Source organism: Lagopus muta, chromosome 2 (assembly GCF_023343835.1).
Source record: "Lagopus muta isolate bLagMut1 chromosome 2, bLagMut1 primary, whole genome shotgun sequence".
Lineage (NCBI taxonomy): Eukaryota > Metazoa > Chordata > Aves > Galliformes > Phasianidae > Lagopus > Lagopus muta.
Window position 1 is genome coordinate 57,667,529 of NC_064434.1, and position 24,682 is coordinate 57,692,210.

Consider the following 24,682-nt stretch of genomic DNA (forward strand, 5'->3'; position numbering starts at 1 on the left):
TTTTTCTTTTTTTTTTGTGCACGCTATTTTAGTGCCAGAGTTAGTGAAGAGCAGGATATTCTCAAAGTTAACTCAGAGCTACAGCAAGCTGTTCCTTCTGCATTGCTTTCCCATAGAAGACTTTTTATCTTACACCACTGATGGGGATTTCATATGGAGCCTGACTTAATTTAGTGGATTGTGATGAGTACTTGTAGTCACAGTATATGAAAATATTTTTTGTTCGGAAATGGGCACTCTACAGCAAACATAGCAAAAGCTGCATTATAAAACTCAGCTTTAGAAAAGCCCACAATCACATTCAGACCAACATCAGGCTGATGTTCTCTTGAAATCTTGTGATTTTTCAGTAAATATAAAATATTTGACATTGTAAAATTTAAGTATTTACATAGTTTTCTATCCAGATGGCTCAAACCATTGTTTAACATGCAGTTTATACTAATGCTTTGTCACTAAACAAAATGTCAACCTTTCCTTAGTAGGAAGATTCTTCTCATGAAATTTGCCTCTGTGTTGTATTGCCCAGCCCTATCAGTAAGAGTGCATTCACGCAAATGAATTGACAGCATTCACGGTGGGGTCAGACTTTCTCCCCAGAGATGAAAAGCGAATTTTTTGTCAGTAGTGGTGACTTTGGGACACATTGATTTTGCTTCAAGGGGGACACAGAAGCAGGTGTTGGGGGGTTTTTTGTTGGTTTTTGTTTGTTTTTTGTTTGTCGCTGTTGTTTTTGTTTTGTTGTTGGTTTTCCCACCTCTTCCCAAAAAAGACAATATCATAAAGAGAAGAAAAAGAAAATATGGTTTTATTTCTTAATCCCCTTTCTATCAACCAGCCGTTTCAGTAGTTGCCCTGATTTACAAAATCAGATCAAATCAGTGTAAACTAAGTCACAACCCATGCAGACAGTATATAAGAATTACCAGGCTATATATGCTTTAAATGAAAACTTGAATGAGGTAAAATAATACAGTTTCATGTTTATTATAAGTACCACAGAACATGCTCTGTATTTTCAGTAATGAGGATAAAAATTTGTATTTTTAAATTACCTCAAGATTGGTACAGATTATTTACTATTTCTGCTTCAACAGAAAATGCAGCTGATATTGCCAATCAGCTTTTGAATCTCACTGGTGAAGGGCAGCAGCTTACCTCAGACAAAGTAAACGATGTTGTCCAGAAACTCAAAAAAATTGTGAATGATGAAGAAATTGATGAATCTCTGGGTTCTACTGTGGTGACAATTTTTTCCAATATTCTGAACAGTTCAGACAGTGTATTGGCAGCATCATCTTCAGAGTAAGTACTTCTGCATTTGCTTTTAAAAAAAATTTAGGAAATTGATTCATTCTTCCCTATAAGTACCATAAGTACCAGTTTTGGGCCCCTCACTGCAAGAAAGATATTGAGGCCCTGGAACGTGTTCAAAGAAGGGCAACGAAGCTGGTGAGGGGTCTGGAACACAGGCCATATGAGGAGAGGCTGAAGGAGCTGGGAATGTTCAGCCTGGAGAAGAGGAGGCTCAGGGGAGACCTTATTGCTCTCTATAACTTCCTGAAGGGAGGTTGTAGTGAGCTGGGGGTCGGCCTCTTCTCTCGTGTCATTAGGGATAGGACCAGGGGGAATGGTTTCAAGCTACGCCAGGGGAAATTCAGGCTGGACATGAGGAAGTATTACTTTTCAGAAAGGGTGGTCAGGCACTGGAATGGACTGCCCAGGGAGGTGGTGGAATCACCGAGCCTGGGGGTGTTCAAGGAAAGACTGGATGTTGCGTTGAGGGACATGGTTTAGTAGGAGCTATTGGGAATAGGTGAACGGTTGGACTGGGTGATCTTTTAGGTCTTTTCCAACCTTAGTGATTCTATGATTCTATGATTCTATGATAAAAAAAATCAGAAAAAAATCTGATTTCTGTGAAAAGAAATTCCAAATAAGTTAAGCAGATATTTATTCTTGTAATAAAATTAATGTACTTGACAAAATTTTTCAATGGAAAAAAAGACTGTTGATGAATGACACAGCGTATATTAAGGTATTGTCAGAAGATAATTTCAGGACCAGTGACATGTAAATCAGAAAAATTCTATCAAAACCTTCTGTGTTCAAAAGATACACGTATGTTTACAGCTTGACAGTCTCCTTGTGGATACAAAACTGGGTGACAGAAGCATAAGAGGATTGCCTCAAGGTGAAGAGAAGACATGGAGAGCATATGGAGTAGAATAAAATAATTTTATTTCTGTTTTCAGAGCTCTTAAAACTATTGATGCCTTGGCTTTAAAGATCCAGTTCACAGGACCATCCATGAGTATTTCAACACGCAATCTTGCACTTGGAGTGTCTTCTGTAAATTCAACTTCATTCAAAGGTTCTTCTTTCAGTGTCAGTCCACAGAATAATGCATCTGATTTCCAGGTAACATGGGCAGTTGTGTTTGAACATGAAATGTGACTGTTATTCCAAGATTATTTATTATGTTTTTATGAAACTGCTTACAACTCCCTACTTCCCCCCCTGCTTTCTATTTCCTTTTTTTCCTGTAATCATCCAAACAGGTTAGCACAGCATTTACTTGAGTGACAGGAATACCAGATGGACCCCCATATCTTCCATATGGATGAAAAATTATTTGCTTACAAATGCAGAATAGATTTTATCTTTTCCTCTTTTTTTTTTTTTTTTTTTAAACCGATGAAAAGGGAAAATCATATTTAACAGCCTGTTGTGTTACCCATTGTGCACTAACTTTATCAATGCATTTCAGATTTAGCATGAGACAAGTGAATGTAGGTATATATATGCATAGCTTTCTGCAGATTGAGTAGATATTCACCTTCCTGTACAGTGTAAACACTGCTAACAGGGGCCTAAGGCTGATCCAGTTGTCCACATGAAGGTTGTTGGGCTAGTGCTGCCTGGGATGTCCATGAGTGTCCAAGACATTCACACAGGTCTTGACCGATCATCACGGATGTATGAAAAATAAAAGGACACATCCCTCAAAATGCAGAATAATCTCCAGTAATACAGTACAGGTTGCTATAGTAATTTGTCATCACTTCAAAAATATTTTTTCATCATTTTTGCACAAATGAAAATACACAGCTATGAAATAGCTATGAAATAGCATCTGAGATGCACAGTACCTACTGGGATTAAAAAGAAAAAAACATTAAAAAAAAAAAAAAAAAAAAAAAAAAAAACACACCAGAACACCAGCAAACTACTATAATTTGGGCCAAAGAACCCAAATCTGAACTCAGACTAAACATAACACTATGATAATTGTTAAAGAATAATCACTAGAGTGTAAGCATCTAATGGAACAAAATTCATTCATGCAACAAACTAGCCAGATATCAATCTCATCTTTACATAAGCTACTATGTACTTTAAAAGCAAAAAGCAGTAATGAAGACAGTGTTTAGTAGTACTAGTAGTATAGGCTACTGGTGTTTTATTTGCTCTTTATGTAGATTTTGGAGCAAAACTCAAATGATTTAAATAGATGCAAATGGGTTGAACGTAATTGAGTTTCACACATTCATATTCATAGAAATTTCAGCTAAACATTTCTTTGAATCAGTTTTATTAGAAATGTCTGATGATTTTAAATCTACTTTTGTTTAGCTCTCATATTAATCACAGAATCATAGAATGGCTTGGGCTGGGAGGAACATTAAAGATCATCCAGTTCCAATCCCCCTGCCATGGCCAGGGTTGCCCATGGCCCCATCTACCTCCAGGGATGGAGCATCCCTGACGTTCAATAGCTGATTGTTCTTTGATTTTTATCAAAGGAATATTTCTTCTCCAGATTTCGTTCTGTATTTATGGAAAGAGGAAAGGAAAAATTCTGAAATTGGGCTTGGGATATTTGCCTGTATAATAAGAATTACCATCTGTGGCTTGAGAACATCCAGGAATTTTCTTGCCCTGGAATAATTTATTAGAGCACTGTCTAAATAATCATAAAATAAAAACTCCGTCAAGTTATTTATAATGTTCCTTTTGGAACACAAGATTGTTCACAGACTTTTACATTTCCAGAATTCTTAGCACCCTTACTACCAGAAAACTCAGCAACTATTGTGGTCACAGCTGCTATTTTCCATGCCTATCAAGAAAGATACTTGCTATCCCTGCTGGAAGAAGATTCTCCTCTGAAAGCACAGGACTTTTACCAGCAGTGTGATGATCTAGGATCGTCAGGGAACCTTAAAGTCTTTAAACTGTATGTCAGAGTGTTTCCAGATTTTCTTTCATATTTTTTCTTGAAGTAGATATCAAGCAAGTGTAACCATAGTAATTTGGAAAGATTCTATTTTAGTCCCTTTTGTCTTTTTGTTTCTTGCCAAACCTTTGACTAAGTTAGGTTATAGTGATTCATATTATTAAATTGTTCCTGTAATATATCCTTGCTTCTTCATAAAAACCTCTTCCACTCCATTTGCAGACAGTACCTAATGGGACATCTTTATTGCGTGCGTATCTTTTGCTTAATGTGGCAGAATTACACTTTGACAAACTTTTATTCAAGTGCATTTATCCCTATTAGGGAATACCTATGAACTACTTCTTATTAATTTCCATTGTTGCCTGCTAATCACAGTAAATCACTGAAAATTTAGAATTTGAATAAATCGATCAGTTGCCTATAACTTGTAGCCTTCTAATAAATAATGATGCTTTTAGAATCATATGATTAGTCATCAGAGACATAAATATAACTTGGGTCTGAAGAAGTCAGGAGTGTGAATTTCCTTATCTTGCAGTAAAATTCTTGAACACTTTTACAATAGCCAGTCTTAGATGAATTACTCCTCTCTTTCTGATGGATAGCCTGGTACACATTGAGTTTGTCATGGTGTAACAGCAGGCAGTCATAGACATACTGACAGATAGGTAATGAAAAACGAGCTTGTATCCTCGTTTATCTTTTCTCACTTATTACATTCATGTGCCATAAAGGACTTTCAGTTGTCTAGCATGTTGCCAATATTGATTATTCTCATGACAAAAAATGGGTTTTTTTATGCTGCATTGCATGATAATTGTACAATGGTGACACTAACTATTATTTTAAAGTCCCCTTTCTGTGACATAGTAACTGTAAAAGCTAGTAAGAGAATTAATTCAGATATTCGATCAAACCCAAAATTACAACTAAAGAAAGAATGATTGGAGTATATTTTTTCTGTTTTCAACATTGTTTTGTGCAAGGAAATATATCTTAATGGTTACTGAAAATTATTAAGACTGCTGTAATTGCCATCTCAGTATTTTCAAATCATCATTATATCAGTGAAACAGAGCTCTTTCTTTTTTTTTTAAATCTACTGTCTTCCTGTGGAAATACTTAATTTCATGCTGTGTGAAAAAGCCTCCACAGCTAACTAAAAAATAAAAATAAAAAAATTGAATTGGATCTTGCATAGGTACAGGTAAAATTTATGTTGAAAGTTCTAGTCCAATGTTTTAGACATCTTCATAAAGCATTTAAACACAGTTGTGGACAAAGGATGACTTGCTTTTTGTTTTAATATGTTCTTTTCTTCTGTTGTTTTTATTTAACAGATAGACTTTGACAAGGATCAGACAAACGCCATTGCTTCTGTCATTCTGCCACCAAGTTTACTGAAGAATTTAAGTCAAGATGACATTGAAGTTATATCAAGGGCTCAATTTACTTTCTTCAATAAAAATGGTCTTTTTCAGGTAACCTTCAGTGTGTTTGAAGTAATTTCAGCTAGTGTAAGTCAAAGGCAGCTGCTAAACATTTCCTGTAGGTATCAAATGGTGATAGCAAACGTAGGCATTAGAGACATTTGAACTCAGAGTGACAAAATAGCCATCCACACTGAACTAGTGTGAACAATTTAATAGCAGTACATTCCTGTGACATTGATGTAAACATTTTTTTCAGAGTAATCCACAGCAAGCTGGATCCCATCTGATTACAGTCAGTGTAAAGTAGTGAAGCCCTTGATAGGGAGTATCTTCTATAGAGGTGCTTTTATGCAAGTCACTGGTGTTCGGTGAAGCTGGGTTCTTTTATATCAGTTGGGAATTTGGCCTGTAATGCTGCTGTTATTTCTCTTTACCTTGAAAGAGTTGATTGAAAGTCGTACCCAATGGGCAACTTATATCTATTCTGAAATTCTGGACTGATTACCATTGTACAGAGAACATTTTTTTTTATACATACTATTCTTTTTATGTGCTGTCACAAGCAGACTTTATTTTAATGATGTCTGGATCTATTTACAGACAACCTAGTCACAGAATAAGGGTAACTGTATATTGGTACCTGAAAACAGAAGGGACCCAGATTGATGTCTTTCTCTTCTCCTTTGTGTCCATGCACATATTGATCATAAATATTTCCTGCATGTTTAATGCAAATAAATAAATAAATAAATAAATAAAAGAAAAGTAGGATTAGGAAGAGTTTTGCAGCTTGGAAAAAAAAAAAAGAAAGAAAAGAAAAGAAAAGAAAAAAGAAAAGAAAAGAAAAGAAAAGAAAAGAAAAGAAAAGAAAAGAAAAGAAAAGAAAAGAAAAGAAAAGAAAAGAAAAGAAAAGAAAAGAAAAGAAAAGAAAAGAAAAGAAAAGAAAAGAAAAGAAAAGAAAAGGACTTAATTAATATGGAAATATTTTATAGTAAACTGCAAGCTATAACTCAGAAGGCTTTAGTTTGTTTTCCCATTACTATTTTAAGTGACCTTCGACTCTTGTATATCTGCAGAACTCTGTAGTATTGCATTGCTCCTATATTGTCATTTTTATTGGCAGTGTATCCAGATTCTTCAGATAATCAAGGCAAGAAATTACCCATGACCCTCAGTTACCTTCTGAAATACAACCTGAAGTATGTTTAACTATTTAAATTAGTGTTCATGTTACGGCTACTTTTTGGAGAAAAAGGATAAATATTCTTTAGTAAAGAAACCAGGAAAATATGGATATAGGATTGTCATAATTACATAAAACTATACTAAGTCTAAGTGTTTTCTTTAATGGTGATTTTAAGTGATTCTTAATCATTCACTGAAAATCTGTCAATGGTTTTTGGCCCAGTTTGGCCCAGTTCTATGACTAAATGGTGTGGAGGGACTCACAGCCCCACGCCCTGGGAGAGTAAAAAGGGAGAAAAAGGAAAAAGCTGGGGAGATGGTCCTAAAAACAAAACAGTGGCAACAAGCTAAGGGAGAAAATTAATCTACTAAATATGATAGTAGGATGCGATATGGCATAATATAATACATGATGTTGTGATGTGGAATATCGATAACAAAAAATCGTAACGCAAAAACAAAAGAAAAAAATTCTAACATAGCATGCGACCAAAATTCCATAAGCTGCTTTATCATGGAAAGGAATGCACACATCCTAGTGCTGAAGCAGGCATCAGTACCCCAAGCAAAGGAGCACAGTGCCAGTTGTGACCCCCTAAGTTACAAAGGCATTACTGTCTGGCATATGTGACAATGAACTGATAAGAGACTAGCTGGAGACCAGGGAAAATACCTTAAAACCAATGAAGTGAACACTTAATTTTAGGCAATTGCAGTATGTAGTGACCTGGAAATTTAAAGTTTCTGGTTTCCCAAAAGGACAACCAGCTGTATAGCCATTCAGGCTTTGATGGAGCTTCTTCACAGGAAAATCAAATTTTCAAAGCACTACCATTTTAATAAATTCTCAGATTACAAGGAAAATTTCTTTTTTGGAAAATTGTCAACCTGATATTTTTCATTTAAAGATATAAATTTATATCTTCATTTAAAGATATAAAGATATAAATTCAGTCTTCTATTTACATTCCCACTAAATAAGACCTTACAGTATTCCTTTGAGTTTTTTCACTATATGATAATAAGATGGAGGATGGCTTAACAACCGTCCATAGGAAACAGAATATTCTCCAAAAACTTTGCACCTAGCAAAAAAAAAATTTAAAAATAGCATCAACAACAAGACAAGAAAGCTGGTTCATTCTCCTGTAGGGAAATAAGCTTATCATATCATGGTTTGTTATCTGTTACTTTCTTTGAGTTACAACTTTGGTGGCATTAGACAAAATTATTAGAAGGGGAAAGGGTACCTTCTAACCTCTCATTCTAATAATGCCTATGTATTTTTATGACTGTGAAGAAAATATGGAAACTTTCATGAAGAAAATCCATTATTTTAGTTTATAAACAGAATGTTACTACATTACGTGATCAAAAATGCAAAAATGCTGACAGTTTATTTATTCTGGCATGCTACGAAAATGAAAGTGTACTCTGGCTTTTCTTTTATGTGCTATGTAAGCAATTATGGTTTTTTTCCTGAATCTTTTAAAGGATGCAGAAACTCCTGGAAACTTGACCAGTTTTGTGGTGGCATGCAGTATTGGAAACATAACTATTCGAGATCTTCAGGAATATGTGAAGATTACAATTAAACATACCAAAATTCAAGTAAGAAGAGACTGATTATTCAAAAGAACAGGAATGCAGATTATGTATAAAAGGGCTACTTCAAAATTAATGCCTCCTATCTTATTATCATGGCCCACAACCTCAGTGGCAGATGAGGCAGTACGGCAGTAGAGATTGAACATTTTTTTGCTGTGAGACAGATGGCAACAGACAGGTAGTCTGATGAGATGCCATCTGACATGGAAGTGCGTTTGAAGCAAAGGTGTGTCACTGAATTTCTCCATGGGGAAAAAATGACACTCACTGACATTCATCAACACTTGCTGAGCACTGGTGGAGACCAAACAGTGGATGTGAGCACAGTGAGGGAGTGAGTAGTGTGTTTCAGCAGTGGTAACAGCAGCAGTGGGTCACCTCCACTGGGGCACATTTCTAAAACAAGCATGGCATTCAAGCTCTTGTTCTTTGCTTGCAAAAACTCATAGCTAATGGTGGTGACTATGCTGAAAAATAGCATTTTGCAGCTGAGACTTTTCTCTATCAAGTGGTGGCATTGTGTCCTTTGTATCTGTTGTAGTTTCTACTGAAATAATTAGGAAGCATTACTTATAGAGTGACCTATTAGTAAAGACTGAGCTTATAGCTTCATTGATTTTAGCAGATTTTGTATATTAACTCAAATGTAAATAAAATCTCTAACAAAGCAAGTAAGCAAAAAGTGAAAAATAAATAATCTCTCTCATTCTCACACATTCCTAATCCATCCATGATTTATTAGAAAGACTATTGATTCTGGCACACAGAGGCAATTTGTGCAAATAACTATTTGTAAAACCCATGTTCATGATCAGTTTATGACAATGCTCATGACCAGGGACATTATTTATTAAGCTGGAACTTTAAAATGACTTAAATTCTTTGATTAAACAGAAATTTCTTCATTAATAATTCCCAAAGATATTTTTTTTTGTCATGTGGTTTTCTGTACAAGAAGAATGGGCAGAACCACATTTTTAAAAGATATAATTAATTCATGGAAATAAAGCCCCAGTGCTACCCTTCGGTGCCTACAGTTTCAGTTAAAAATATAAAACCACAGCTACCAGTAGTTACTGCAAAAGAGACAACAGCATTAGAGAAATGAAGAAAGACAATGTTGAAATTCAGTACATAGGTAGATTTTTTACACAGTGATACATTTATACAGCTGATTCATTATTTTGACATTTCAATTCGCTTTAGTTCTTGGTTTTATAACTATTTCAAGGCTAGGCACAACAACCTTCACTCAAGTTCAGCAGACTTTTGCATGGTTGTGAGCCCAGTTATATAGAGGATTCACTGAGACATAAACAGTAAAATAATATTTAGATATTGTAAAGACATCATACTCATGGATTACTTTAGTGAGACAAAAAAATGTTCTCATTCTGAGGATGTGGAAAGATAATACTCCTTTTTGTAATCTGTGCAAATCTGTCTTGTAGAAGAATAAGGTCTAGCAGAATTCTACTTCTTGTATTGTACTGTCTAGCAGAAATGTACATAGAAAAACATTTTCTTAAAATGTATGTATTGATGAGATTTGTATCTACAGAGTTATAAATAGTCTTTTCTGTGTGTTCTTAGGAAGATCCTAAGCCAACCTGTGTCTTCTGGGATATGGCCAAAAATGGTAAGTTTAAAAATACCGTCGTTTCTTTTATGTGAATAAAAATCAGTCACTGTCTTTGTTTCTTCTTGCTCCTTTATCAGTTTGAAAAATTAGGTGACAACTTTAGACTACATCATTTCTTCTTATTAGTAAAGTCACTTGTAAAAGCAGATGTTAAATATTCTTATTAAAAATTTCGCTTGTAATCTTGGTTAACATATTAAATTTGTAATGTTTCTTTATTTTTCTGTATCTGACAACTGTTCTTCACTGATCTGTTTGTATGTGAAAATCAAATAATAATGCTAATCAGATAGATACATGTTTCTTAGATATCCTGCTAAAATTTATTGTCCAATATAGCAGATGAAAGTAGGAAAGTCGGTCATAATTACTGGGGAGAATGTAGAAGAATAAAAACAGAGAGAGAAAAGAAAAAACTAATTAGTAATCTAAATTTATAAAGCACATTCAAGGAGAAACAGTTCTGAATGATTTTGGAACATCACAGTCTTTTGAAAGATTTTGTCTTGAATTGGAGGTAAAGTTAAGGGGTTTGACAGATAATTTGCAGAATTTTTCCTACAGTTGGCAAAACATCCTGAAGAGCTCAGAGAACATGAACAGTTTCTCAAAATTAGCTCATATTGGAGTGGGAAAAAAATGAAAGAAGTTATCAGGAATGCAAATATTACTTTTTTACAGTTTTTTTTTAATAAAATATTTCTACTTTTATTTTTCAAGAAAATGGGATAAGAAGAGGATAGTTTACTTCATGTTTTCTTTAAGAATATCTGAGAATATCCACTCTGATCTTTTGTACCGCACACTGCAGAGAGGAAGGGTGGGATCCTATGCTTGTGGACCATAAATGCTTTCATGTGCCTGGGGATATGTGAGTAGGAGGAAGGCAGGTGCAAACATCACATCAGGGTGGTATAAAGGAGTTCTAAAACCATTGTATCCTTGGGTAAAATTAACGTGTGTCTAAATGCATGATCCTTGTTCATTAACTAAAAAATTCCCTAACTTTACTATAGCCCTCGTTTCTTCTCAGTAGGCCATAACTGGGACACTTGTCTGATGGAATTCTCTTAGAAACTAAGAAATCTAACACTTTCTTCTTTAATGATTGATTGCTTCTGATATCCACTTGTGTTATATGTTTATTATTTGTGCATTTCTGCTTTTGCTCAAGATGAGATGAAGAACCCAATGAGAAGATCATAGATGTTTGTTGGGAAGTAAAGTTACTCCTATTCCATTTCTACAGGTGGCAATGGTGGCTGGAACCCTATGGGCTGCGAAGTGCAAGCAGACTCCAATGAAAATGAAACAGTTTGCTTATGCAACCACCTCACACACTTTGGGGTACTCATGGTAGGCAAACTCTTATTGTTCACTAGATTGTCTTTCCTAGAAACCATAGTGTAGTTTTTCTCATCAGTCAAGACAGCTATCCTCATTCATGTTTGTTTTGTGAGTTATTCCTTTTGTACATGATTTTTAATTTTCATACATCATTTTCCTCCTATAAAATTTTCTTTTCATAACAAAATATCTAATGATAATCACCAAAAACAAATAAAGTGATGTGGCTAAATAAAAAAGAAATAAAATTGTCCCCATAAAAGTATTCTGTATTTTGGAAAGTACTGTGCCACAGAAGATTTTGGGCAAAGGCTTCTGAGCAAATAGCATATTATATTATCCAATTTCAAAGCCAAGACATGGATGGGTGAAAAAGAAGACCAGAATAAGACACTATAAAATGAAGGAACAGTACTAAATCTTCCACCAGCAAAATGGAAAAAGTAGGAAAATGTTCACAGAAAAAAAGCAGAGAAATATTTTTTTTTTAGAGGAAGAGGTGAGGCACTGGTTTCAGAACAAAAAGCAGAGCACTGTATTTTTAGGGAAAATGATCAGGGAGAAAAAAATGTCCTGAAGTCAGAGTAATAGCTAATGAGAACAAAAAGTCAAGACAATGGAACACAGTAATTCCACCTCATCTCAATATTCAAGGGGCTAAATTGGAATACTTTATTTAGCAAAATTGATAAACTGTTACTTCCTCTTTTTTAAAAGATATATATTTGATCAGCTTTGGAGTTGCTTTGCAGTAGAGAATCACAGAATCACAGAATGGCTAGGGTTGGAAGGGACCTCAAGGATCATGAAGTTCCAACCCCCCTGCCACATGCAGCAACCTTCCCATTTAATACTACACCAGGCTGCCCAGAGCCCCATCCAATCTGGCCTTGAGCACTTTTAGGGACAGGGTGTCCACAACCTCTCTGGGCAGCCTGTTCCAGCACCTCACCACTCTCTCTGTAAAGAACTTCCCCCTGACACCCAACCTAAATCTCCCCTCCCTCAACTTCAAACCATTTCCCCTTGTCCTGCAGCTATCAACCCTTTCAAAGAGTTGATTCCCCTCCTGTTTGTAGGCTCCTTTTAGGTACTGAAATGCTGCAATGAGGTCACCCCACAGCCTTCTTTTCTCCAGGCTGAACAAGCCCAGCTCCCTCAGCCTGTCCTTATAGGGGAAGTGCTCCAGTCCCCTGATCATCTTCGTGACCCTCCTCTGCCCAGCAAGAGCTGCTACTAAACATATATAACTCCTATTTTATCAGAAGATTAGGCAAAACCTCCAGACTGTGTGGCTGAGATAGATAAAGATTAACATATCAGGAAGAGGAATGAGGGTACCTTCCACCTCAGGGGCATGATCGTGCATAATGATATTTGGATGTCTCCCATAATTTGTCTGTTTGATGTGTTTTTGAAAGAAGAAAACTCAACATGAAAAGGATGAATTATTTCTATCTCAGCTTAAAATTTTGTGATTTTTTTACCCTCAGTAATAGGGCAAATCTTTTTTATTTTTTTTACTCCAAAATTAGTATTCTTTGGCCTGTGATTAAAAACTGCTGAAAACCTGTTGAGTTCTTATCGCAGCAATGCTCCTAATGAAAATAGATGTGGTTGTTTTTTTTTGTTTTTTTGTTTTTTTTTTTAATTGTTGCAGTGACAAAATGGATTTCTCTGTGACAGAGAGTTTCAGGCAGTGACTTTTTCAGTTTTGGCTTTGCATAGCCTTCCTAACAGAGTTGCTCTCTTCACATCATGCTCAGATGTCAATGGGAAATAGTCACAAGCTTTTTATCTTTTTGCAAGCTAAATTGTGGTTTTGTTTCACTTTTCATCCCTGAAAGGGGGGGGGGGGGGGGAGGGGGGGGGGAAGGATTTTCTTTAGAATATGCTCAATGAGTTCCTTCTCTACCCTAAATGCTTTAGTGACATTAAGAAATAAGGGAGAAGTTCTTTCAATTTGGGCTGTGTTCCAACAGATTTTTTACACAGTTTTGAACCTTCCAGTTGCTTTTCCATTTCAATAATCTTATCTGACTTTAATTCAGATATTACATTATTTTCAAACAACAATCTCTTTACATACATAAACTGTTACAAGGTTGGGACAGAGTTTGAAAAGCTGCATACAGTTCCTTCACTTTTTTTCTGAAGAATAGCATGTTCTGTAGCCTTCTGTTGGTTCTTTCTGCTAGATGTTGCTATCTTTTTTTCTAAGGAAGACAGTTCCACTGACTGTAGAGCAAATGATATTAAATGCTAATTTTTGCTCACACAGTCCATGGTGATATAGATCCAAACATTCTCATTTTTTCTTTCCCTTAAAAAAGGAAATAACCCTGGCATTTATTCTCAGACAGGACTATGTGGCAATTACAGTTGGACAGAGAACTGGAAAAAAAAAAAATCCCCAGAATGTTCCTACTTCATTTCCAATCTTTTTTTGAAATGTTGTCACTATTTTTCTGAGCAATTCTATATATAACTGTAGTTTGCATGTCAAAACAGACCATAAATGCAAAGAACAATATCTTGCCCTTGGTTTCACCTATAGACAACTAGGTAAATTGATTCTTATGAGCTCTTCTAATAATAAGAAATGATGTCAGAAACTCCCCAGAACATTGTGCATTTCATTATGAACAATTTTTAAATTACTTTTTCAATAAATGTTCAACATTCATATCTTCTTAAAGAGAGTTGTGCATAAGCAACAGAAATTAAAAAATATATATTTTATCTGGGAAGATTTTTTCCACAGGACATCGAAATTCCTGGTACTGAATTGTAAGGAGCATCATCAGGCTCTGTCTATCTGCTGAAACAAGCATTTATAATTCTCACAGCACAATGTTTTCAAGAACAGTGGGAAGGAAGTGAGAGGTGTAACAACTATAAACTAAGTATTCTCGGTAAACATGAACCCTGACATCAAGTTATGCTGTTATTGCCAAAGTGTTTCTAAGTTTCGCTTGACTAATTACCAAGTAAGAGTGTTGTGCTGCAACTGACGCCTCTTCCTTCTGTCTCCCATAGGACCTTCAGGGAACCACTACAGAAATAGACCCGCAGAATACCAAGATCCTCACTTTCATCACTTACATAGGCTGTGGGATATCTGCTATATTTTCAGCTGCAACTCTTCTGACATACATTGCATTTGAGTGAGTACTAGTGCTGTAAAAAAAAAAAACAAAAAAAACAAACAAACCACAAATGAAGTACACCTATGTGATAAAATAAATTAGCTATATGTTTTTTGTATTATTTCTTGCATAGGAAGGAAAGCATTCAAAAAAAACAAATTCTGAGCACAAATATGGAAGTAGATTTATTTATTTATTTATTTATTTATTTCAAGAAGCTTGGGTTCATATTCTCTCCTGCTTTAAATGTGCTGTGTTCCTCAGGCAAGGCAACAAGGTTCATGGGACCCAATATACTCTCTCATGAGTATGATATTCTCTAGGTCCAAAATAGATCTATATTATAAAACTCACAGCCAGGCTTTCTGTGAGGAAATAAAACAAAACAAAACAAAAACAACAACAAAAAACAGCCATGAAGCCAAGTTATTCAGCACTTTTAACAAAGCACTATAGGAAATGCAAGGATTTTGAAATAATGCAGCTGTATGAACAGTCAAAAGAGAAAATGAAGTCACCTCAATGCAAAGCAACCATCCTGCCATTCTACTAAAGGATAGTTTTCTGAGGGAAAAAATAGGGGGCTTCTGAGATCTTCAAAAATAGTTCTAAATAAATCTCTAATAATTGCATTGCTATTGCATTACCTAAGGTATAGTGTTTTTGTCCAAGACGGCAGAAGTTGCCCCACAGTTTATACATTTCAATGTGTTTCAGTTACAAAAAGAGAGAAATAAACAAGCAAGCAAAAACAAACAAACAAAAAATCCCTGACAACAGCACCAGTAACAGAAGAAACCAGAATATATTGGTCTGGATGATACATTCCAAAAAGTAGCAGACATTAATATATGAAGTAATTAGAGTTGATCCTCTGTCCAACTATATTTTGAGAGTTTGCTGTTAAGTTTTTTCTGTCCTTATTTTAGGTACACAACACAATGCATTATGTTTAATTTGAAGATTTGCTAATGCAAATAAATGAGTTGATAAAATATTTTGACAATTAAGTAGCTCATTAAGGGCCCAAAAAAGTGCTGGCTTTCCCTTGGGTAGTTGGAACCAATTAATCTTATGCTTCTGTATTTCTCTCACTAGGAAGCTAAGAAGAGATTATCCTTCCAAAATCCTAATGAATTTGAGCACAGCTCTGCTCTTTCTGAACTTGACTTTCTTGCTTGATGGTTGGATTGCATCGTTTGACATAGATGGCCTCTGCATAGCCATTGCTGTACTTTTACACTATTTTCTTTTGGCCACCTTTACATGGATGGGACTAGAAGCCGTTCATATGTACATCGCTCTAGTGAAAGTGTTCAACACCTACATACGGAGATACATACTCAAGTTCTGCATCATTGGCTGGGGTGAGTTCCGTAGATGCAGTTTTTACAGTGTGCTTTTTGAAATGATATTTTTTAGCAGACCAATGTCACAGATACAAAACAGAATCAAAATCAGTCTAAAGTTTCCTTCCCTCACCCTGAGGTGCTGGCGCACATCCAGCTGAGGACTCTGTCACGGAGACCAGAGTTCCTGTGGATGGTTCAGTGAAAACACACTGGAACTGGCAATCTCAGCCTCAGGAGAAGCAGAGAGACCAGATACACTAGTGTTTCCAAAGAAGCCAGCATGTTCCTGCCATATCAGAGATAGAAAACTGTGGCACAAAATAAATTCAGATCTTCACACTGGCTTTCAAGAAGATCTCAGTTGAGCCTGCAGTTTCTTGCCAAAAATATATGGCAGAATCAGAAGTGACCAAACTTTCCTGAACTTCAGCAGTTTTTAAACAACAGAGAAATTCTTCCTGCCCTAAGAAGTATACACTGTAGGACTGAATTGGAAAATGTAATACTGAAAAATAACTGTAAGGCTCAAGCAGAAAGGCTTTTATTCTTCATTTTTTTTATATCAGGAATCTGTGCTTTCTGTCTGAAAGCACATATTGTGTTTGAAATAATACAGTACAATACAAAACCATTAACCTCATGACTAGAGCACTGACCTCAGTCCAGCTGGTAATTGATGTCTTTCCATCGGCAACTAGCATCCTTTTTGGCAACATTAGCAGAGGACATGGACTGAGTGGTAGGAAAAGCAAATTAACCTCTTCCCCCTTTGAATCTGTTTTGTCATTGCAGGAATAAGGCATGTAAATAAGGCATGTCAGGAAATGTGCATTTGCTCCATGTGAGCTGTATCTCCCTCTACACATAGTTCTCTTCCACATGGTTTTCTTATTATTTTCCCAAAATATTCTTTTTACTATATTAATAAAACAGAAATAGTCTTCTTTTTACTTTTTTTTTTTTTTTTTTTTTTTTTTTTTTGGTTGATGTTGAAGTTAAGGGCATCTAATGTTTTAGAAAACATGAAGATATTTTCAGCTGAGAGAAGCAGAGCAGAAATTACAGGTTTGAGTTCATGTTCCCTGGTTCCTCATCCTTCTTAAATGGCATCAACATCTGTGGAAAGAAATCCCTCCAAAAATATCCCAATCCCAACTCCTCTTTGATCTTATTGTTTCAGTAATTTGTTAGTCTCCTTTCTTCATTATGAGAGCCTGTGTGCAAGTTCTTTGAGAGAAATACCTTGTCACATCCTAATATAGCATTTTCTAACTTAAAGAAAGGACATTAAGTAGTTTTATGTAGTTTTCTGACATAGAGCTACCTTGCGATACTCTTTACTAAAGCACTACTGTTGGAAACATTGATAATTTAGCTTTGCATGGTAATCTTGAAAGTTTAAGAGATTTGAGAGCAAACTACAGTGTTCTTGTATTACAGGTTTGCCAGCTCTAGTGATAGCAATTGTTTTAGCGAGCACAAATAAAAATGCAAGTCACGTTTATGGCAAAGAATTGTATGGCAGAGATGCTACTGGGCAAGGAGACGACTTGTAAGTATTTACAATCTCTTACAATTTAGCATTCAGCATGGAGAAAAGAAGAAGCATTATCCAGATAGCTTTGGAAAACTCACATGTGAATAAAACAAGCAAAATGGACAAAATTGTCTCCTAAATTTTTTTAGTCCTAAGTGCAAAGAATTTCAAATAATTCACTTGAAATTTGAAATTTTTCATTTGAAATTATACTCTGCAGAAGAGAAACCAGGTGTAGACAGATTTTCCTTGTAGTTGAATAAATGATGTTATGTGCTACCTAAAAATGATTGTACTTTTTTTTACAGCTGTTGGATCAAGAATAAGGTTGTCTTTTATGTGACTGGTGCCGGATACTTTGGAATCATGTTTCTCTTGAATGTTGCCATGTTTGTAGTAGTGATGGTGCAGATCTGTGGGAGGAATGGGAAAAGAACTAATCGAACTCTAAAGGAAGAGATCCTGAGGAATCTCCGTAGTGTGGTCAGCCTGACCTTCCTCTTGGGCATGACATGGGGCTTTGCCTTTTTCGCCTGGGGTCCCTTGACTCTGCCCTTCTTATACCTCTTTTCCATTTTCAATTCACTACAAGGTAAGCAGAATTTCTTTTTCTTGTGAACAAACAATACTTGAGCCATTGTTGTTCTGGGAGATCTTACATCCAGTGATCCATCTAGGGAACTCAGACCCAAGTTCTCTGGATCTTACCCTGGTACTGAAACATCATTAGTTTACTGTTTTGTAGAACACTTGTACCTACAACATGTGGGTTGAAGGTCTTTGTTAGATCAATTAACATTTCAAGGCCTTTTAAATAAAATGCACAGTATTATAAATAGTGCTATTCCTAGTTAACAGTCTGCAGTGATTTCTGCTGATAGATTCTGTATGACCTTCAACATTTCCTTTCACTGATTACAACAAATATAGGAAGTCTCTTTCCTATATTTTTTCCTGTAGGGAATTTGTAAGGCTCATAACTATTTTATTAAGCCATGAGAAGCTCATAAGGAAAAATCTAGTCCTGTGTCAATGTGGAGAGATAGCACAGAGATAAATTATATTATTTGGTTCCTCAAAGAAAATCCAGTGAGTGTTGTAGGCAGGTTTTTTTGTTTACTTTTGCTGAAGTTTTGAGTATTTTACTTTTCCAGTGTGGTTAATTCTTCTGAAAAATGCTATAAATTGCAATCAATTATAGTTTACAGAATCATATTGTTGACATTTAGAAGAATTTCAGTTCAGAGCTGATTTACTCTGTACCAAATGATGTAAAAATCTCCATCTCTGCTTACCCTTCTCATTAATACAGAAGAACAAAAGCATATGGAGAACCCACAAAGGTCACTGGAGGGGTATGTGTTGAACCACACACATATTAAAATGAAAAATATTAGTTTACTCAGGGAAAAAGAAAAAAGGCAAAACAAAAAGTAAACCCAAGGATGTCATTGGAGGAGCATGTGTTATGCCACACAAACACTGAGATAAAAAAATACGTAATTTCCCAAGGTCAGCAAAATAGCTTCCCTTAATGGAGTACTTAATGTAACACTATGTGGTTTTCATCTGTTAGGGTTGAGACATATTTACTGCACTAAAAAGATTTATTGAGCTTTCGTGGAAAGAGAATGATGTTGTCAGTTTTGTTTTGGTTCAGTTTCAACCTGAAAGGCTAGGCAAAATGGCAAAAATTGTTTGAATGTGGTGTTCTTACTAAAGACCTTTTTTCCAGTGGACAAAGTCTAATACTCCCCCAGGCACATAATGAGGTATTTGCTGTAATGTGTCTGTGTCAGAAATTCAGAAAGGCCTAGAGAGATTAAAAGCATGGGAAGAACATGAAAAAAAGATTAAAACTCTGAAGAGCATGCCAAGGATCAAATTCAACAAGTATTCTTTAACCAGATTTTCCAGTGCAATCAATTAAGCATGTGCATGCAGAGTGCACACAAGGTTGACCACCACTGCTTAAGTCTCTGTGGAGTAATAGCACTGTCAAATGGAAAAACAGTAGGTCAGAAGATGAAACCAAAAACCCTGAGAAGTAAACACAAGAAGATGAGAGATGTGCTTCTCATGGATTGCTGTAGCAAAGATGGAATAGTATACATTCATACAGGTCATAACAAGCATAGGAAGATAATAATCCTGTATCTGGAAATGCTTATTGCTGTGTCTTTAGCTTTAGGCAAAGCTGAAGAAACCAGGAAAATAACATCTCAAATCACCAGTAACTGGTGCAGCACACATCTACCTAGAAGTAAGAGGATAAAATAGCGCAAAAGGAAAATTAAGCATTTGCATCAGGAAGCATTTTCTAGCATCCGAAAATAATTCAGTGTGGAGGTCTTTCATCATTATTAGTATGAGCTTAATTACTGAGCCTTCCATAAATATGTCTATTCTCTCTCTCATGTTTATGAAAGCTGTGCTAGTGTTTTAAGCTGTACCAGAAGCCTCCATCGACCTAGCTTTCTGTGCACTGGCAGTGAAAACAGTACAGTGCTGCAACTACTGTGTTACTGTACTTTGCTATTACATCTACATAGGAAATGATTTTTCTCTCTTTGACACTTAGAGTAAAAAATCTGGGAACATCTCTTTTTTGGCTGCTCGTTTTATATATGCCTGGGCAAGCCAAATACTTTCAAGTTAGGGCCAAGCTAGAGCCAAACCTAGGGTCTGATTTGTCTCTGGGAAACAAAACCAAAGCTGTGTTACTAAAGCACATTGTAAACTTAATGAATAATGAAATACAGAGAAAAACATTTCAGAGACCAAGCCCAGACAGGGCAAAGGCAAAGTACATAACGTAGTGCATTTGTTTTGTAATGCTCTAGACATTGGCATTTTCTTTTTTAACCATTCAAAATGTTCCAAATATTCACCACAATTTAATTAAATATCAGTTTAATAAGTTGGTAGTAATGCAGAAGTCCTAAGAGGTACTTAGGGTACGAACAGCTGCACCTCTCTGAGCAAGTAAAGGCTGCTAGAGATTGTGTTGGAATTACTCTGTGCTTAAACAAAGCACACACAGAAATATCTTACTAACTGCAAACACAGTAAACAGATTTGAACAGAGCTTGCATGTTTTATGCATTAAGGTACCTTCCTTACATTGTTCTTCTCATTTTTCTTTTGACATTTTTCATTAATGCAAAATGTTAGCAAAGTTAACTGTCTTGGTTCTCTAACCTAGGTGGTCTCAGCCTGGCCTGAATGCCATAAGCAAATACACTCAAAATTCAATGATCAACATTCAATGACCAACCAAAATTACCTCAGCATTTTGGAGGAAATAGGATAATTTTATGTACCAGATCTGCTTTTCCAACCTATATCCTGCCATTGCATTCTTACTAGCTGAAACTTAGTGGGCCATTAACATATGTTGGAGAGGGTCCAGAGGAGGGCCACAGAGATGATCAGGGGACTGGAGCACTTCTCCTGCAAGACAGACTGAGAGAGCTGGACTTGTTCAGCCTGGAGAAAAGGGTGCAGGGTACCCTCACTGCAGCCTTTCAATACCTAAAGAGAGGCTATAAACAGGAGGGGAATCAACTCTTTGAAAGGGTAGATAACTGCAGGACAAGGGGAAATACTTTTAATTGGAGGGAGGGAAGATTTAGTTTGGATGTTAGGGGGAAGTTCTTTACTATGAGAATGAGTGCTGGAACAGGCTGCCCAGGGAGGTTGTGGATGTCCCATCCCTAGAGGTGTTCAAGGCCAAATTGGATAGGACCCTGGGCTGCCTGGTGCCTTAAACGAGGAGGTTGATCGCCCTGCCTGTGGCAGGGAGTGTTGGAGCTTCATGATCCTTGAGGTCCCTTCCAACCCAAGCCATTCTGTGATTCTGTGAGCGTCTTAAAGGAGCAGTCTTTGAGGATGGCACTTAATTATGTTGCCTAATTGATTTATTTTTTGCATTTACTTGCCTTTAAGATATAATCATGTGGGATTTGGTAGTAACATTTGTCATCAGATATTCAGCCTTATGTTGGCTGGCTCCCAGGGAATAAGAGTAGAATGAGAACAGACCAGGACAGGGTAGGATGGAAGATTCCACAGCTGGTGCCTGAGGGTGCCAAGAGCACAAGAGATGTCCAAGTGCTATATTTAGCTCCAAAATATCTCTGTAGGATGATTAACTTGTACCTTATGACCTACTGGATACCTATTTACCCTATGGTAGATGCCCGTCTTCTATCTTGAATGTAAATAGCTTTATTTCTTAAAAAAGTGAAAACTACAAAAATATTCTTAAATTCTTTTATTGCAGTTGCATGCACAAAACAGGTAATTTTGTTCAAAAGTATCTGCACACTTAATTAGTACTTGCAAACATATTCTTACCATTCTCATAATCATTTCAAGTACATTCATGTGATACATGTAAATCCGAAAGCATGCTTAAGTGCCAACTTCAGGATTTCGGGTTATGAATGTACACAGCCCACAGTACTGTGGATATAGAATGGGAGGAGGTGAAATATCTTCTCGCTAACAAAACAAAGTCTGTATTTACTTTGCAGTCTGGTTCTTGCAGTCCCATTGAGTGCAAAGTTTACATCTACTTCAAAGACAAAACATTTAATGGTTTACATCTAAGCCAAAACATAATTAAAAGATCCACAGTGAGCTGAGTATGAATCAGCTGAATATGAATGTCAATTAAAGGGCTCTCATCTCTCTCTTCTGATACACCAGACACTTGTATAGCAGCAAGAGGATGGGAAAGCTTTAATTAATTCCCAAACATATTAAATGAGGCATGTGGATAGATGACAAGATTTGTTTTTGCTTGTACTTCATAGTCTTTTGTTATCAGATTTTAGACAATTTACTTATCCATTTAGAATACATGTTTTATTTGCTTTTGTTGAAGGTTTATTTATATTTGTATTCCACTGTGCAATGAAAGAAAACGTGCAGAAACAATGGAGGAGACATCTATGTTGCGGCAGATTCCGACTGGCAGACAATTCAGGTAAAAACAAGTCATGATGCCTTGTTTTATGCAGTGGTCTGGAAAAGTCCAAGCAACCAGCTTGCTATGTTGTTTTTAATATAATACCGTATAAACCAGAGATGTTGAAAAATAGATTAATCATAGGATATCACTCCACTTCAAAAACAACAATTGCCAAGGGATTTTTCAAATGTCACTTCATAAAAAATCTCAAAACTTTTCTTTCAGTTTTCCACCGAAAGCAACTGGTGAATTTTGTAGTGCTACACAAATGGTTTTGGAAGGCCTTCTGGAGCCTTAAAAAAAATGAATAAAGGTCCAGACAATCAAATTCTGTCATTCAGAAACTAATATTAATCCTTTTTCCCTGCTAACTAAATTATGATGACTAAATTGTTGACTACTGGATTGATGGAAGATTGATTCTAAAAAGTTATTTGAAACTGTTCTGACCTTCACCATGTTAATGAGAGAGAGCAGCAGAGACTCAGAAGTAGGAAATTCCTGTTGCAGAAATCAGGTTAGGTTCCAGAAGTGATGTTCATCTTTGTCTGTATGGAAGGAGAGCTGTCCTTTGCAGCAGTTTGTTTGGGCACCACAGAGTGTCTCCTGAACCTTTGGCCATCTTGGATGATGTTAGACTCCTGTGTCCTCCTTTGCTATATATGATTTCATAGTTTTGGACTGCACAATTCTTGCTCAGTGACTGAGATCCAACTCCACAGATAATATAAAGTGGCATGAGCTCCTTGCCTGTTGAGGTAAACCAGCCCATCCTGAGTTACTGCAGTGCTCCAACTTCTTCAGTGTCCTTCCTGTCTTGATATCCATATGATGTTTCAAAGTTATAAGCAAATGCCTTGCCATCAAGAGTTTAGCTTTGCCATGTTCAGTTTTGTTTAGGAGATGCATTCTCATTGTAAACTTGTAAACTATGAAACTTTTATGCTTTCATTACAGTAAAAAGGTCTGAGTCATGATTTCAAAGAGTTAATACAAACTAGGAAAAATGAATTCATTCTGAACAGGCATCCAAATTATTTCTTATGTTCAGTTTCCATGTGGTTCGTGTTGTAACTTCTGAACTGGAAAACACAGATAGACCAAATTATTTCCAGATTTTTATGCTGCTGTTGGGCAGCCTGTGGAGATGATAGAAATAAGAACCTGAAGGATTCAAGTATGTCTGTGATGTAATTAATGCACTGTCATTGCAGCCAGGCCATCACGTCTGGTTGGTTTTATTCTCTGTGAATCTGACAGGGTTTGCAGACAGAGCAGTGAGCCAAATATGATCCTGCATTCTTATCTGACTGAAGTAAACTTTAGGGCATGTTATGATTAAGCAAAGAAACAAACAGTGCAAGAGTGCCATTGCTAAATCAGAGAAGTAGTAACTTATACACTGTAGCAATGTTTTAGGGTAAAAGCTTTCCCTGGATTTAAGTCAGAGCTAAAGCAAACAATGTTAATTATATGCCTTCTGTGATTTTCACTGTAGTATATATAGTGAATTAGAATGATAACCAAGATCACTGTGTGAAACTACTCGTATCTACCTGCAAGTATATGATGCAGAAATAGTAGTTCATTTATTCTGAGGGATACTGGTATTGGGAAACATATGACAAGATTTTCATTGTCATTTTTCACCAATAATTTTATTAGTGTTAGTTAATTCATTTAATATCTGAAGTTGCTCCAACACAAGAACCTATAGTGTTAATGGTTGTGCCAAAATTTGGTATACTGTGTGACCATTATTATTCATTGTAATTAATGGTGCAACAATATGCAAAACTCTGTAACAACAAGAACAAATTGCTTGTGTATTATCTACTTCAGCAGATCAGTCCCTCAAACAGTAAGACCACTGTAAATGCTTCTAATGCATCTAATGCTTGAAATGTATGTAATTGAATACATTAGGCATTTAGTACGATTACTGATAGTAGTTATCCATGATAAACTTTTCAATCATTTTCAGATTGGAGCAAAACAGCAACAAATATCATAAAGAAGAGTTCTGATAATCTTGGGAAATCCCTATCATCTAGTTCCATTGGCTCCAATTCAACGTACTTAACATCCAAATCCAAATCTACAACAAATACATACTGCAAACGAAGTAGCCATACAGGTGAGTTCTTGTACTGTACATAGTAGATCTGTGGATACTTACTTTTGTGTTAAAGGTACACTAGATTACAC

General features: G+C 36.0%; 1 protein-coding gene across 3 annotated transcripts in view; it reads left to right on the top strand.

The window, feature by feature from the left end:
* ADGRG6 (adhesion G protein-coupled receptor G6) overlaps nucleotides 1-24,682 on the top strand; it is a 112,074-nt gene that overhangs the window by 79,389 nt on the left and 8,003 nt on the right. For all 3 annotated transcript variants that reach the window (XM_048936344.1, XM_048936345.1, XM_048936346.1), the window contains 12 exons: nucleotides 1,098-1,305; nucleotides 2,256-2,421; nucleotides 5,584-5,724; nucleotides 8,356-8,472; nucleotides 10,063-10,108; nucleotides 11,361-11,467; nucleotides 14,498-14,625; nucleotides 15,706-15,974; nucleotides 17,400-17,511; nucleotides 17,805-18,088; nucleotides 22,388-22,489; nucleotides 24,459-24,611. In XM_048936344.1, the coding sequence (XP_048792301.1) occupies nucleotides 1,098-1,305; nucleotides 2,256-2,421; nucleotides 5,584-5,724; nucleotides 8,356-8,472; nucleotides 10,063-10,108; nucleotides 11,361-11,467; nucleotides 14,498-14,625; nucleotides 15,706-15,974; nucleotides 17,400-17,511; nucleotides 17,805-18,088; nucleotides 22,388-22,489; nucleotides 24,459-24,611 (1,833 nt within the window). The remainder of the gene's footprint in view (nucleotides 1-1,097; nucleotides 1,306-2,255; nucleotides 2,422-5,583; nucleotides 5,725-8,355; nucleotides 8,473-10,062; nucleotides 10,109-11,360; nucleotides 11,468-14,497; nucleotides 14,626-15,705; nucleotides 15,975-17,399; nucleotides 17,512-17,804; nucleotides 18,089-22,387; nucleotides 22,490-24,458; nucleotides 24,612-24,682) is intronic.